This window comes from Heterocephalus glaber, unplaced genomic scaffold, assembly GCF_053883595.1.
Source record: "Heterocephalus glaber isolate CG9 unplaced genomic scaffold, H.glaber_assembly_v1.0 deba00000122, whole genome shotgun sequence".
Taxonomy (NCBI): Eukaryota; Metazoa; Chordata; class Mammalia; order Rodentia; family Bathyergidae; genus Heterocephalus; species Heterocephalus glaber.
This window is the reverse complement of record NW_028258138.1, coordinates 85,790,212-85,806,411: the sequence shown is the minus strand read 5'-3', so window position 1 is coordinate 85,806,411 and position 16,200 is coordinate 85,790,212. Positions and strand designations below refer to the sequence as shown.

Below are 16,200 nucleotides of genomic sequence, written 5' to 3'. Positions count from 1 at the left end.
TGGGACCATCACAAACCCCACTGCTCATGGGGAGGATGCCTAATGGTAAGGGACTCTGGTTTTCACCCCATAGAAGATTACACAAGGGAGCTCCCAGAGAACAGTGCTGCAGATGACTCAAATGACTAAATAGCTTGCTTCACAACCAGAGAAATGTGTGCTGCAGAGGCAGAGACTACAGAAAGAGCCTGTCGTTCTTTTCTACATGACCTAATTCATTGGGTTGGATATGAAAAAGGCACAGGGCTCCTCTCAGATACACAGGATTGCCATGGAAAAGCCTTGCTCTAAACACCCTGTTCATGGCCAGGGGCAAAGATCCCTTGGAAGAGCCTGAGACATACTGAGCCGTGAACTTCGTGTCAGAAATGCCATAGGAGGAGCATGGCAAGGATGGGAGGCTGTGCTTTAAAGGATCTTGGCAGCCAATAAAATGCTCTGTTGTATCTGTGATGGTTTTGCTCACTTTATAAAAGATTTAATTGTTTTAAAAGTATGTCACAGGCTCTTCATCAAAATCCTAGCAAATGGTAATATTTGAACAAATTGGCTACAGAGTAGATGATTTAGTTACTTCTACCCAGCATGTAATTTTAAGAGGTTATAAAGGAAGAATAAACACACAGAAAAGGCATCGGCTCTTGGCTGTATTCTAAAGTGAATTTTAATGTTTTCATGGCATCAAAAGTCCTAAAAGCAAGTTGAACATTCATTCAAAGCTTGAGGATGAACAGAGCCATTTGAAGCACTAACGACCTTGTTTGTCCTTCAGTGATGCCTTTGACTTCGAGTTTGGTGTGGTCATAGTCAGAATCAGCCAAGGCTTTGACATCTCACAAGTCCTTCAGGTGCAAGGTATGTACTTTCCTTATTCAACCAACAAATACTTACTGAGCACCTATTTTGTACCTGATGCTCTTCTAGGTGGTCAGGGTAAACAGTGAATGATACAGACAAGACCCTCTTGCTGTGGAGTTTAACTTCCAGTGCTGACCCAGCATGTGCCCTTCTCCCCACGTTTTCCCATTGCTAAGACAAGCTGCCTTTTCCTTGCTAACCAGAATCATAGAGCAACTCTGGATACTCATCAATTATTTTTTCTTACCATAAAACCGGCGTCAAGGGCAATAAATATCTTCAGTAAAAATAGCCTGCCAAATTAATTTCTGCAAGATGTTTCCAAAAATGAAGATTAATTCTTTCCTCAGAAAAGCATGTATTTTGCTTTGATGAGCCTATGAACTGGTTTGTAGCTAACATGGAAGTGAGCCTGAATGTATCATGCTGCAAGTCACTAATCTAAGTCAGAGGTAGGAACACTAATTCAGATTAGTGGCTCTGTTTTTTCCCTGTAGACAAGTTGGAATACTTATTTAGTCTCAGAATTTAAGCATACCCTCTTTGTGTATGGAGTAAAGAACATGTTTAAAAGATTACTGAAAGATTAAGGCAGGATATGAATCTGTCTCTTCAACTGAACTTCACAGTAGGGTCTGCTGAGGACAGGACACCAAGACTAAGGGGCATTTGGGTACCTATGATGTAGCAGGTATAGTGTGGCTGAAGGTGCTTGGCTGAATAAGATTAATAGGCTTGGTCTATACCCTCAAGAGACTCAGCTGAGTAAGGGAAATGGTTGTAGTATTAGTATGATAATTGGTGTAAATAAGGTACAGTGGGAAAGAAAAAAGGGACAGTGAACCCCAAAAAGGCTTCCTGGGGGATATTTAATTTGTGATTTAGTAGAGGAGGAATTAACTAAGCAATGCTAAGGGAGAGAAAAAAAGAGAGTTGAGGTACCACATTCTGGGCAAAGAGGAAAGCTTTTGCAAAGGTTGGGACACCTGTCCGTGGAGGAATGGGGTATATGGGCCACCAGAAGCATGTTAGTCACTGAAGCAAAAAAAAAATATGGAGTAGACAATAGCGAAATGTTGGATTTCCCACATAAGGAGGGTCCTGACTTTGCAAGCTTCGCATCCCTATGAAAAAGTGTGGGCCATGTTCTGTAGGTAACAAGGACCATCAAAGGGATTTAAGTGAGGGGCTAATGTGGTCAAACTTGGGTTTCTGGGCTCACGCTCTTTCCATTACATAGAGCACGACTCACAGAGGACTGGCATGGAAACAGAGAGACAAATCAAGAGGGTTTCTACAGTTGTCAAAGCAAGAGACAGTAACAGCTTGTTCTAGAGAAGCTTCTGGAGAGCTGGAAAGGAAAGGACTGAATTGCAAAGCATTTCAGAGGTACACACAGCAGCACTGGGAGGGAACTGACGTATAGGATAAGGAAAAGGGGGAGCAAACAGAAACCTCCTGCTCTAAGTGAATGGGATGCTACCAACAACAGAACTAGGAAATGCAAAGAAGAGTGGGTTTAACGAGAAGAAGTCTGGCTCATGTCACAGTCTCCAGTGGGAAATTGTCCTGAATGTGTTCAATGGACAACTAATTGTCCTAGTCTTAAAGGAGGATTTGAGATTGAGACGTACATTTAAGGTTATTGGCTAAATTGTCCTCCCACCAAATTCCCATGCAAAAGTCCAGTTTGACACCTCAGAATGTGGACTGCATTTGGAGATAGTCTTTAAAGAGGTCATCAGTGTGAAACAGGGTTATAGTGGCAGACCCTAATCCAGTATCCCTAGTGTCCTTATAAAAAGAGATTAGGACACAGACCTAGAGGTCGCCATGTGAGGACATGGTGAGAAAGCCACAGAGAGTGGCCTTAAGGGAGAATTGTGTCTGCCGACACCTTGATCTTAGAATTTCAGCCTCCGGAACTGTGAGGAGGTAAAGTTCTGCTGTTTAAACGCCCCCATCTGTGCTGGTTTTGATGGCAGTTCAGGCAGAAGTTGAAACGGTGATGCCAGAAAGCATAAGCCAGAGTGTGCTGTTGAGATCTGCAAGCACAGGAAAGGAACCGTCCAAGAAGGAGCAGGGGAGGAGAGGACAGAAAGGGAGAAGAAGCAGGAGGCTGATATCATAGGAGCCATGGGAATGGAGTGCTCAGAAGGGGAGAGCAGCCAACACTGTGAAGCACAGCTGAGAAATCCAATCAGATAATGAACGAGATGTAGTTGATAGGACACAACCTCAGTGACAGCGATTTCTCCAGAGCGGTGCTGTCAGAATCCATGCTGCAGTGGGTTAGGGAGAGATGATGAGATGATAAAAAGAGGAGAATATGGATGTGGCCGCCATTCTGAGAAGTTAGGGTGGTAAGGAGTGAAGTTGTGGGGATTCGTTATGAGAGATACACAGAACTTAAAATGGGAGACTGCGCATGTTTCCACCCTGAGGCACTGGGCACAGGAGAGGGGAGAGTGGGAAGATACAGGCAAAGAAAGGGACAGCCCAGGGGGCAGGAGCCAGGAGGAACAGGAAACCAAGAGAAAGCCATGGACGGAGGGGTCTGCAGAAAGAGAAGAAAAATGCTTCTAGAGCTGGAGCAGAAGAGGTGAGAGTTGATAAGTGGTGAACTGGAGAAGACTATGGGGAGCTCTTAGATATAAAGCTGAGAGAAGGATCCATCTTGGGAAAACCCAGCATCCTTTGGTGCGTTCAGCCTCATGTTGGGTGCCTCTTTCCTCTTACATGGATCTTTGCTGTCTCCAGATTAGACACACTCACTGCCACTCCATGAGCATGATTAATTTCTATTCCTTTTGGGGTAGAATTCAACATTGTATTATTACCATACAATACTGTAATATTGTCGCAATCATAGCTAGCCATCCCGAGCCCTTGTTATGTGTCATGGGTGCACCTTGGATTCACATATAACGTCATACCAACTACTCCAGGAGCGAAGTACCATTGCCCCATCATACAGCTGATAGAACGATAGAACTCAGGCTTGCCCAAGTTCCAAAGGGCAGTAATGGGTGTGTGGAGGTGAGAGTCAAACCTTCATCTGTTGTCTGTTGGAAGCCACCAATCTAGCTTTAGAAAAGGAGACATCAAGAAGACAGTGATTCACACAAGAGGCAGAGTGAAATCTGCGACGTGGGAAGGGCGCAGAGCTGTCTCTTGTGTACCTTCCAATGCCCAACTGAGCACTGCCTGCCTGCAGTAAGACAGACTCACTTGGAGGGATAACAGCGTAACCCTAGGACCTGACCCGTTGCTGCCTTCCTAGGTTTCACTATAATTTTTCTTCTGGCTTTGGTGCTGTAATATTTGCCATCTGAAAAATGAGAATGAAAAATACAATTTGTATTAGGTTATGCACTTGATTGTGTATTATGTTGATCTCTTGGAGTTGATAGACATGATATGGCTGAGAAATAATGTGCCTGGCTTTCTCTATTCCATCCACCGAAATGTGCCATCAATTTATTTCTAGAAAGCTGTGCAGTAACTAAATTCTGTAGAAATTCTCAAAGAATCCTGGCAGTGAACTGCATCCTCTTTTAATTTCCCAAGGGATGTAGCCTATTTAAATCAACTTTGATGTTTGAAATATTCCTACTTCTTAATCAAGAAAGGAAAAATACAGTTGGATACTAATGAAATAATTATGAGGACCAAATATCCAGAGTAAACAAACAAAAAAGAATGTTACCCAAATACATGAAGAACATGTATAAACAACAGCATAATGACAGAAATAAACTTTACGGTGCAGTTCTATGCATTATTTTGAAGTTTATGTAATTTATGACACAAACCTCATATTAGATTTTGAATTGGAAGAAATAAGCTTGCATTCCATTATATTATACTGTAATACAGAGCTTAATAAGAGCCTGATAAATCTTAAGTATTGCATTATACTATGTTAATGATTATCATCATAGCTTTTCCAACACAGCACCACAGTGTCATCACAGATTATAATTTAAAGGAAATATTAGCAATTCAGAGTGCCCATATACTGTAGTTAATAAAGCAGTGAATAGAATTCAGCTTTATAGGTAATTTGCCAGCTAATGGCGATTATTTCTATAGTGTGTCACCAGCTTACAAAAGGAGAATAACTTTTTGTATAAATAAGATCAATGCTCATATCATTCTAACTTATGTACAGCAGCAGCTCACCCAATACTGATGACTGAGAGTTTCTCTTAATAAATTAATTTATTACCTGACAATACGCACACACACATACAATGAAGTATTTCATATTATTCACGTCCCAGGGGTATTTAGCAAGTCCACCAGCTACAACAAAGAGCCCAAATTGTACTGGTAGAAAATAAAGTGATGAAACGTGATTCGTGATATATTGTGGTCAAGCATGGTGTGTGAGAACTGCTCGATTTATGGCCATCGGAGAGCACGGTGATACTGCTGTGTCTGATTGAGTGGCTTAGCAAAATAAAGACAGATGGCAGTGCAGTGAATAATTACTTGATTGGAAGGCACCCACTGCAGGATCGCTTCCTGCTTTCAATTCAGCTGGGCTTCACCTGGGGCTCGGCACATTGATTGAGATGAGCATTTATGGCTTTGAGCTGATTGACCAAGGAAAGAATCCTAATTTAATAATTAATAAAGAAAAAGGAAGCTGTACAATGGGAGGAGGTGTGATTCCCCAGTGGGTTGCCCCGCTCTACCTTCTGCTACCAGATAATTGACTGCTCTCTGTCCTTCAGATTCAAAGCAGATGGCGATGTGTAGGTCACTGCCTATTTCTAAAAGAAATCATTTTTAAAAAGATGAGACTGATGATAGAACAGTTGAGACCATTTTGACAGCTAAATTGAATTTCAAAATATAGTCACTGGGATGGGTTAACATGCATTCAATTTATAAAGGACTTGAATATAGGGTAACTACCTTTCCGAGCCATTTTGGTGTCTGTCCGAGATGTGGCTCGGGGCTCTGTTCTCACCATGAGAACTGTTTTGGGTAGGTATGAAGAAACGGGTCAGAAACCCACTCTCCACTGAGACAGCTAGAGGTCTACGCTTTTTCTCCCACCACTAGGACCTCAAAGGTTCTCTCAAAATCTTGAAAAGAGAAGGCAGGCAGATATGCAGTCAGGGCATATCCCTAAAGAGGGAGAAACGCAGAAGACTTTCGGCACTAGCTGTGTGGCCATGGAAAAATTACTTGAACTTGCTGAGCTCAAGTTTCCTTGTCAGTAAAATGAGGGCGCTGACCCCAGCTCAGCCTGTACACCAGGATCGGTGTCCAATGAGACAGTGTGGAGAGGGCTCTGCCATCGCTGGGACTGAAGATCTCGTGGCGTCGCTGGTGGTTGTAGTGATGGAATGAGTCATCTGTCAGCTTAGTGAAAATCAATCTCCATGTATCCATTCACACTCCCTTGGCGCTACTAATGGTATACTTTTGCAAGTCAGCTGGCCAGTACTCCTGTTGAAGGAAACATTTTGACAAAGTCTCCTGATTTCCCATGCAAAGAGAGGTATGCAGCACACCAGATAGATAATGCGGAACAACCTGTGGGAACACCGCTTCCCTTAGCACTGAGGCCTTCAATCACCTTCAAAATGAATAATTAAGAATTAACTCGAATAAGAACTTGATCACCAGCCAAGTGGGTATGCCACCACTGTGTGGGTCTGAGAAATCCAAGGTAGACAAGAATTAGAAAGGAGCCAATTTTAGCCCTCCGAGTGGACTGCCCGGCTCTTTCGCTGTGGCCTTTGCAAGAACTGCTGAATCTGAAGCAACATTTGGCTTTGTCTCTCTGGCTCTCAGGCGGGGCTTTTGCAGCTTGCTCTGTCCTGAACTGGCTGAGCACATACCTTCCAGCAAGCTGTTGGCACCACTCCCAGTCTGCCCAGCCAGCTGACTCCCTTACAAAAGAAAATTTATCTTTCCTCCTTCTTTGTCCAAACTACAGGACAAAGAGCATGGCAATTAGCGGCTAATCACAGGCTAGGCTGGGGCCTGCCAGAAAAGGAGTGGAGAAGAGCCTCCTTCCCCCTGCTCCTGCCAGGGCTCGCAAATAAGCACCTCACGAGGTCTGCAGAGGCTCCCCAGCTGGGCTCCCAGCACCCCAAGAGGCTGGATCACAGCTAGGGAGCTGCCTCCAGAGAGCCGTGATGGTGAAGTCTGGCTGCCACCTCGGGGCAGGCTCCCTCTTCTGCCCTCCCCTTCCAGCCCACCCTTTACAGTGGCCTGGGGGGAAGGGGGGGTTCTCTCAGCATTGCACTCTGTGCCTGCAAATGTTTCAATTCACCCAATGACGAAGACGTGGGGGTTAACAGAGCAACTGTGTAATAGTGGTAATTAACCACAGAAGGTCTTCATGGTCAGTCAAGCAGACCTCTGCATTTGAACCCTGTCATTTACTAGGTGCTGTCACACAGGTTACTTATCCCTTGTGAGCCTCAGTTTCTTCACCTGTAAAATGAGGATAATCATAACAACCATCTCAGAGTTGTTTGGGAAGGAATCAAATTTACCCAGCACATTCCCTGGCACCCAAGAGCGTGCAATAAACAGTAACTGTTGAACTACAGGGCTTCTCAAAATACCGTTCACACACACAGCCCCATTTCCGGAAGCTGTGTAAATACACCACCTGTGGAATACAGTCCTTGCGCTATTCTCTACAGAGCTCCAAAGCACTACGCGAAAAGATGTTATTTATTCTTTTTGCAAAGCTAGTAGGGTGGGGAAGGGTTACAGTTTTCCATTTCACAGATAGGAAATCTGAGGCATAGCAAAACTTCATGACCAGGGCTGGGGATTTAGCTCAGTGGTTCCGGCGCCTGCCTCGAAAGCTCAAGGTCCCGAGTTCGATCCCTGGTACCAAAAAAAAGCCTTCATTACTTGCCTCATGTCACATAAGGCCAGGGCTCGGCAGAGCAATCTGGGTCACAAGCCTCCGGGGCCTGTCTTCCCCTTTCAGTGTCTGAAGGAAGCAACTCCTGTTTGAGCTTGAATACCTTCAGCCTAATTCCTCCAATTTTCTATAGCCACTGATCTTGAGAACCTTTGAAGCTTTGGGGAAATCACATGGGTGATTTGACCTTAAATCTCACACCACCGGCAGAAGATTAATTGCTAAGACCTGGAAGGGGGCCAGAGGATTCTGCGGAGCTAAATAACAGCGTCGCCCAGGGATGAGGCTGTCCTGACAGATTTAGTTAGTACATAATTGATAAATTGAGAGTTTGGATAGCCTCAATGCACAGATAGATAAGGCAGTGGGCTCCAGGGCTGACATTTACAGAAGCCCGGCCAATGTTTTGTATCGTGGCATCTGGGTTTCCACCCTCTCCCTGGACCCTGTTCCTCACCATGCTCAGCTCTTGGTGGGCGGTGATGACTCAGGAAGGCGCCTTGCCCAGGGTTAGCAAAAGGCTTGTCAGCTAGGCACTGTCACGGGACGGCTTGAAAAAGCCAATTTGCCCTGACCCGGGGAAGGGTGAGGTCGAAGCATAATGTGACGTATCACACAACAGCTAGGAATTCTTTCATCCCAGTGTGAATCTGAAAAAGACAGAAAAGCCTCCTGAGCCGACATCAAAGCCCGGGCAATGGGTCAGAACCTGGGGCCGGCTGAAGTTGTGCACAGTGTGGCTCTGAGTTCAGACTCCAGCGTCCTGAGAGCCTTTTTAGCAGTTCCAACGGTGGTGGGCCCACGGAAGTCAGTGCTTCAGTTAAACCAAGTATTGTGCTTCCCAGAAACAGTTGCTGCTGGGTACTTCTTCACTGCAATTTGTCCTCAGAGCTCAGAGAAGTTTGCTATAAGATTTGGTTATCTTTGCTTAATTCCTGCTCTCTAGTTTTACCTTTCCATTCAGGAGGCATGGCTGTGTACTTGACATAAACTTCTTGTATTTTTGTAATTTTGTCGCTTGTGGTTGTAAAACATCTGACCCCATGGCTTAGGTCTGTAAATCAGTAGCTCACAGGGTACAAGATCTTATACATGGTGGCTCAGGTTGTTCGTTTGCTTGTTTGCTTGGAATCCTAGAGAACAAGGAAGGCATTAAATAGCCTCTCTTACCCTCACAAAACGAATCAAAGCCCAGTGACTGCCTACATTATCACTTAACACCTACAGCTACTTTTTTCTGAGCCAATTGTTACTATTTTCTGAATACAATTTACTGAAATGTGTCACTTTTAAATAATCACTCGGAAAAAATCAACTGTGCATCAATGATCTTTTTTTTTTTTTTTTTTTTTTTTTTTGCCTATTTTAAGCCCTAAAAGAGTGTATAGATTGTTCTTGGAAACCTGGGTCCTCTGGGCTGTACAGCTGATTTTATCTCCTTCCACCAGATGAACTTGAGAAGCTGGAACAGGAGAGGCTGGCGCTGGAAGCCACGATCAAGAACAACGAGCATGAGGAAGGAAGCGAGGGCATCCGGGGCTTGTTCAAAAAAGCTGGCAAGTTGAACATCACTAAGCCACCTGCTAAGAAAGGTCAGTCCTCCTAAAACTTTACAAGCAGGATTTAAAGGGCAGCCACTGCGTAAGCACCTCTGAGAAGGCAGGAGTCATTCATGACCTTGGGGCTGGAGTAGAAGAAGGCCCGGAAGGGGTTCTTTCAAGCAGGTGATACAGGTAACAGTCAAAAGCCACTGTCCTTTACCACCACCATTAAGTGCTTTGAACCATCTGACTCTGAAAAGTCATTTTAAACTCCTCACATCCCAGAGGGGGAAAAAATAAAAAGAAACAAAAGAAAATAGTAATATTTGGTTTGGGAGTTATATAAGGTATGATCAAAAACTAAAGTGAACTCAAATTTTAAAAAATGTATTACAGTAAAAGACACATTGTCATTAATCTCCCTCAACATCCTCCCTTGCTTCAAACACACTCATCCCATGGTTCTTGCCTCTTCCTGAAGCAGCTCTGGAGTCCTCTTTCCTGAGTGTCTTTAACAGTCAAGCTGTCATGGCTGCCTCGATGTCCTGAACTGATTAAAAACGTTTCACGCTCATGGTCATTGTGACTTTGGGGAAGAGCTGGAACTCACGCGGTGCCAGATCTGGTGAATAAGGTGGACGATGACCCAGTGTCATGTTTTTATGGGCCTGCCCTTCTGTTGGATGGCACTTGGCAGCAACATTCACCGTATTTTTTATTGCGCCTCTTAAAGACACTCAGAAAGGAGGACTTCCAGAACTCCAGAAGGTGGCAATAGTGATGGGATAACTGTGTTCAAAGCAAAGGGGAGTATTTTGGGGGGAATTAATACTGATATGTCTTTACTGTAATAATTTTTTAATTTAAGCATTCACTTTATATTTTAATCAACCTTTACATAGCACTTTAGTAGAGTGAGTACCTTAAAATAGAAATGCAAGTGTTGAAACAGGAAGGGGATAGAAATTTAAGAACCAATATTCAAACTGTATTATCCACACCCACCTTACCTTACAAATACTTCAAGGGACTTTAAATTGACTTCTGTAGTAAGGAGGCATCCAGATAGAACCCTAACTTCAAAAACAAGCATAAAGTACTATGACAAACCAGGAGGATGGGCTTGGAAGTTTACGGATACTAATTACAATCTGTAGATTTTGGCTTGGATGGTAAATTTACTTCTGAATGTCTGATAAATATCCAGGGACAGAGGATCGAAGGGTGGGAGAGCTTGTTACAAGTTTTATAAGTGGTGATTCAAACGTCTGGTTTATTTATTATGTTTGAAGATTGCCTTCTTTTCAAAAACACTGTGAATTTGAGTTTAATGAGGTTCACAGCGACCTCTGCTGGTAGAAAATCAGATCACCTGCTTTTTTTTTTTTTGGTACCAGGGTCCTTGTGCTTGCAAGGCAGGTGGCGACACCGCTGAGCTAAATTCCCGGCCCTCATCGGCTTTTTTAAAAAATGCACAAAGACCCCAAAGTGAAGTTGTGCACTGGCATGAGACAGGGTAAGGTTATCCCTTTGGAAGGGTCTCTAGTGAAATAGAAGGGTTTCAGTTGAGACTTGTGTATCAGTTTCTAGTCTGGCTTGACAGTAGACAGCCCTCTAAAGAGGCCATTTCCTACCCTGTTAATAGTTTGGTTCTGCTCGCTTGTTCCATAGGCCAAGTATGGCATTTTGCCCATCATTTAACATTTTTTGATATTCACAGAGAATGATGGGAAACACAAGTGGAGAGCTTTCTACTCACCACTCACTTTAAAAAATGACACTCTCCACGAAAATAATGTGTTTGAACCTAAAGTTGAAGCTCTATCAGGACTTCCAGGTGCAAAACTTAGAATAAAACGTTGTAAAATGCCAACTACTACCCTCCTTCCCTTCCAATTATTTGGTTTACTCTGACAAAAGTTAATTATCCAGTAAAGATGTTCCAGTTAGTGATACGATCTAGATAAGCAATGGAAAATGCCAAAGTCACAGCCTGACTCCTTCTACTTTCTAGCTGGGAGAGGGATGTGTTGATATCCTCTTTAATGAAAGCAGGACTTGTTACTTTTTCTGGAAGCCTGTTTCTACATCGCCATACTTGTTTTGGCAAGAATGTACTCCTCTGAAACTTGACCCATCTCGATGTTCAGAAGATTAAAATCATACTGTTACACACTATTTCAATGCCTACAGGCTCAAGCAGGGCTCTGCGGTGGGCCCACTCACTGCTGTGGTGTTAGGTGGGTGACGGTGCTTTTGGGCTCCGGATCAAGACCAAGACCCCGCCCGGGGTCTCCAGGAACTCACAACAGCTCCTTGCCATGCTTTGATTGGCATGCAAGGGAGCACCGAGTTTGGTCCATTCGGCAAATAAATGTACTTTCTAGCTGGCTCCACTCAGAAACAATGTAAGATGATTGCTTCAGAGCTGACAGGCCCCAAACCTGCAAAGAGAGAAAGTCAGAACAAAGCATCTTCAGAAGCTGCCGGATCAGAGAGGCTGTCGGCTCGACACAGAGCACCGCGCTGACCCTGACTCTTTGAAATGGACAGATGGAGTCACAACTTTCAAAGGCAGAGGAATGAGAAATAACACATGTGAAGTGTGGCAGAGAAACCCTTCTGACAAACAGGAGCAAGGCTTCCACTCCAACACTCCTCACTTTTCTGGCACACTCGGCCTATACCAACATTAGGATGGAATCTTTATTTTAAAAATTGTTTTAAGTGTTTAATATGTTCTCTTGATTATAACTCAAGCAAGGGGATTCTTCCTTTTGATGCCTTTTGGCTTATTTCATCTCAGTCACATAGATTCAAATAGCCCAAATGGCTTTACTTTTGCTTTACAAAACTTTTCCTTGCAAAGAAAGCTAAAGAGTGATGATCCAGACCAACTATGGAGCCATTAGCTCAGAGTTTCGGATGCACGTGGTCCCTGGGAAACTTTAGAATCCAGACTTTCCTGCAACTTGCACCAAAACAGTGCTTCCATGAATGAATTTTCCCATGAAAGACTATTTCTCATCCTGTCGCTTGTCTGTAGAAAACCCAGTCATCCACAAGTTCTATTTCCAAGTAAATCTGAAAGTCTTTACTTAATTTGATATATATCTGAGATTTGGGAAAGTTGGGACATCAAATAATTTAGCACCGTTGCATGCTTCAATAATAATTCCACTCTGAGACAGACTACTAAGGATCTGAAAATAATCTGCTACTTTATTGTGAAAATTAAGATCATAGAACCAATATCAAAGTTTTATTTAATGACAGAAAGGGTCTAAATTATTGTAGGACTCATCCTTTATCTCTGCTCTTTGGAGAATAGAGCTATAGGTGTAAAAAACATGAATTTGCAACCTCTCCTCTGTTTTCATCAATAGGTTCATTGGAAGGTAACTTTGTTTCCAGGCTTAAAGACAAAGCGATGCATGGCTTTCTCTTCCATTTCAGGGAGCAGCATTAACACCATCCAGTCGATGCATGTGGGGGAGTTCAACCAGAAACTGGTGGAAGCCAGCACTCAGTTCAAAAAGAAACAAGGAAAAGGAACAATTGATGTCTGGTGGCTGTTTGATGATGGAGGTAAAAAATAAAATAAAAATAAAAAGAACCTTCCAGAATATTCCAGAATGCACACAAGGGAGCAAATTCCTGTTTTGATAAATTGAACAAACACCGCAGGAAAGTATATGAAAATGGTACCAGTTAAAGAGTAACATTTCTGTGTTCTCAAAGGCCGTAAATTATTTAAGAGCTATGAATGTAGGAATGTATAAAAATAGAAAGCTCATGCTTTTCTTTCAGTTAGAGATACTCATCCTTTCTGTCTTCATTTCCTCTTTGTTCCAGGGCTAACAATCCTCATCCCCTATATCTTGACTCTTAGAAAAAAGTGGAAAGACTGTAAATTACGAATCTATGTGGGAGGGAAGATCAACCGAATTGAAGAAGAAAAACTCGCGTAAGAAGTTTACCTTTGGCGTGTTTGGTCATTTCAGATGTTGGTTGTTTTCCTGCTGTGATTTTAAGAGTGTTGAGTGTCTTTAATGCACAGTAGATTTAAGGCACACAGCCACCATGAGGCACCTTGTGTTTATTTGGTTTTCTGGCCAATAAATTATTTGCATAGTGTTTTAGAGAACTGTCTACACGTCCTCTTATCCCCTGGCACAGATGCTTCTCCAAAGGAATTTAGGATCTTGTATAATGTCTGTCTGTTCTGACTACGAAGTGCATCCAGGAGAAGAAGATCCTAAGAGAATTTGTGTGTGATTGTTCCTCCTGGGAGAATACAAACCTGCTCATTCATGGCAGGCAGTCTCAGCAAAGAGAACTAAACCCAAAGCCCGTATGTGCCAGGCCCCAGCCTGTCCCCAAGGCACCCCGGGGCTCTGTGGCAGCCACTGAGCAGAACTGGGTCCCCAGCTCCTCCTTTATAGTTCGCAAAAGTTTAAATGGATGGGTGTCCAGAATGCTCTTGTCACTCAAAGAAAAACTCCATCCCGTATCTCGATATAGGTGACGTGACTTTTGGCCAGATCTGTAGTGTGAGCATAGCAAGCTCACCAAAATGGCACATTTTAGCCCTGGATGGTAACTGGGTCCCCCAGCAGCTATCGGTCCTACACAGCCCAGTTTCACCCTGAGCTTGGGCACTTCCAGAAATCACAGAATACTAACAAGACTTTTATTCAGTTGTTTTTCATATTTTCTTCTCACTGTTAAGAGGATGTCATTGTGACACACACACACACACACACTCATGTAAGAGTGAGTATATAAATATATACATCCATTTATTTTCAATTAAAACAACATATTGCTCATACATTAATATTATACATATTTCATTCCTCTAAAGAGAATCATATTAAAATAGAAACTAGCTGGGCATGGTGGTGCACACCTGTCATCCCAGCACTCTGGAGTCTGAGGCAGGAGGATCGCCATGAGTTCAAGGTCAGCCGGGGCTACATTGTGAGTTCAAGGCCACCCCGAACTGCATAGTGAGATCCTGTCTCAAAAACAAAAAATTAAAAATCAAGTAAAATAGAAACTGATATGATATCTATAAAAATTTACATTTCGTACAGACTCTAGTACCTTCCTGAGAAGATTGATGAAATTTGAAGATGGTTTGAGGATTAGATGATAGCATGTCATCAATGTTAAAATTTTGCTCTCAAAAACTGTACTCTATGTAAGAGAATGTCCTTATTCTTAGGAACTGCTCACCGAAATGCTTAGGAATGAAAGGGACCTGATTTATATAAATTATTTTAAAACATCAGATAGATAGATAAATAGTAGACATAGAGAATGACAAATTGGACAGAATATAAACAGTCAGTAAATCTAGGCGTTCTTTGCACTGTCCCCACAACATTTCTATAACTTTGAAATTATATCAAAACTCAGGGAAATGCTTCTAATGTACAAGTATGTGATACAATTATTATTTTGTCAGTGGTTTATTGATTGCTCTTATCAGCAAGATAATAGTAAGTATGAAGACTCGCTATCTTGCATGCTATATGGGCTCGTGGACAGCTTTGCATTCTCTTTCCCAAAAGATGACTGCAGAGCAGGGCTGCCTCTTTCCAGTGTCTCCAGAAGCCTCTTTCTGCCTTTGGCACAGTGTGGTCCACACCTAACGTGTTCCGAAAGCACTCTAATGGTGGAAATCTAAACCCAAAGCCTCTGCCTGGAAGCTAAACTGAAATAAGATATGACTGAGGTACCAAAAGTACCTTGACTCAAACACCTTTGATTGAAAATATGAGTTAAATTCGCAATGGTGAAGTGTCTCTCTTGTGTATTTTCAGAATGGCTTCTCTTCTGAGCAAATTTAGGATAAAGTTTGCGGACATCCACATCATCGGTGACATCAACATCAAGCCCAACAAAGAGAGGTAGGGAACAGTGAGCAGGAGCCACGGGGGCCCACAGGGCGCGCTCACTGCTGCGATGTTGAGCAAAGGGAAAAACTGTTTTGCATTTACTGCAGCGACTTCCTGATAGGAAAGAAAAGGAAGGGCTTTCAAACAATCCTGACACGACCATCAAGCACATCTGAATGGGAGGGAACGTGTGTGTGTGTGTGTGTGTGTGTGTGTGTGTGTGTGGTACGGGAATGGAACCCAGGGGTATTCTCCCACTGAGCTAAATCCCCAGGCCTTTTGTTTCTTAATTTTGAGACACAGTCTCTTGCTAAGTTGCTATACTGACCAGGTAGGGCTCAAGCGTGATCCTCCTGCCTCAGCCTCCCAGAGTGCTGAGAGGAAGGAAACATTCTATGATGAAGATGAGCCTGATAGGGAAGTGTTGGAATAGGTCTGTGAGCATTTTAGCACTGTCCTTCTGGTTCCTGGTTTCTTTTACACTATTCTGACCCAAGAGTGAAGGTGTTTCCTTGCCTAAGTTACCAGTGGAGCATCCCAGATGAAGCTCTGAGAGAGAAGCTATGCAAATAGCTGCATCTTCACACACCGACCCTCCAGGAGTCTTTAGCTTTTAGGCATTGAGGGTACAATGCTTACAGCCTACAGATTTGAGGAGGAGGAGGATATAAACTATCTAAACCCTGAAAAGAAAATCTATTGGCTCCACAATTTTTTTAAATGACAAAATTGAAATAATCATTTAAATATCTTCAAATCATGGCATCTTTTTAACCCTCAGTAATTGTTAAATTCATCGACTCCATTATTGTCTTAGTCAGCTCACGCTGCTATGACAAAATACCATAGCCTGGGTGACATAAATAACAGACATTTGCTTCTCACAGTAAGGAGGCTGGAAAATCCAAGATCAAAGTGCTGACCACTTCCATTCCTGTTAAGGGCCTCTTTCTGGTTTACAAATGGCCACCTTCTCCCTGTGTCTTCA

The 16,200-nt window shown here is 43.0% G+C and overlaps 1 protein-coding gene across 3 annotated transcripts in view; it reads left to right on the top strand.

Annotated features, from left to right (window-relative positions):
- The window catches only part of Slc12a1 (solute carrier family 12 member 1), an 82,339-nt gene that overhangs the window by 57,197 nt on the left and 8,942 nt on the right, over window positions 1–16,200 (top strand). For all 3 annotated transcript variants that reach the window (XM_004835447.3, XM_004835446.3, XM_087181089.1), the window contains 5 exons: window positions 773–855; window positions 9,214–9,357; window positions 12,763–12,894; window positions 13,162–13,273; window positions 15,138–15,224. In XM_004835447.3, the coding sequence (XP_004835504.1) occupies window positions 773–855; window positions 9,214–9,357; window positions 12,763–12,894; window positions 13,162–13,273; window positions 15,138–15,224 (558 nt within the window). The remainder of the gene's footprint in view (window positions 1–772; window positions 856–9,213; window positions 9,358–12,762; window positions 12,895–13,161; window positions 13,274–15,137; window positions 15,225–16,200) is intronic.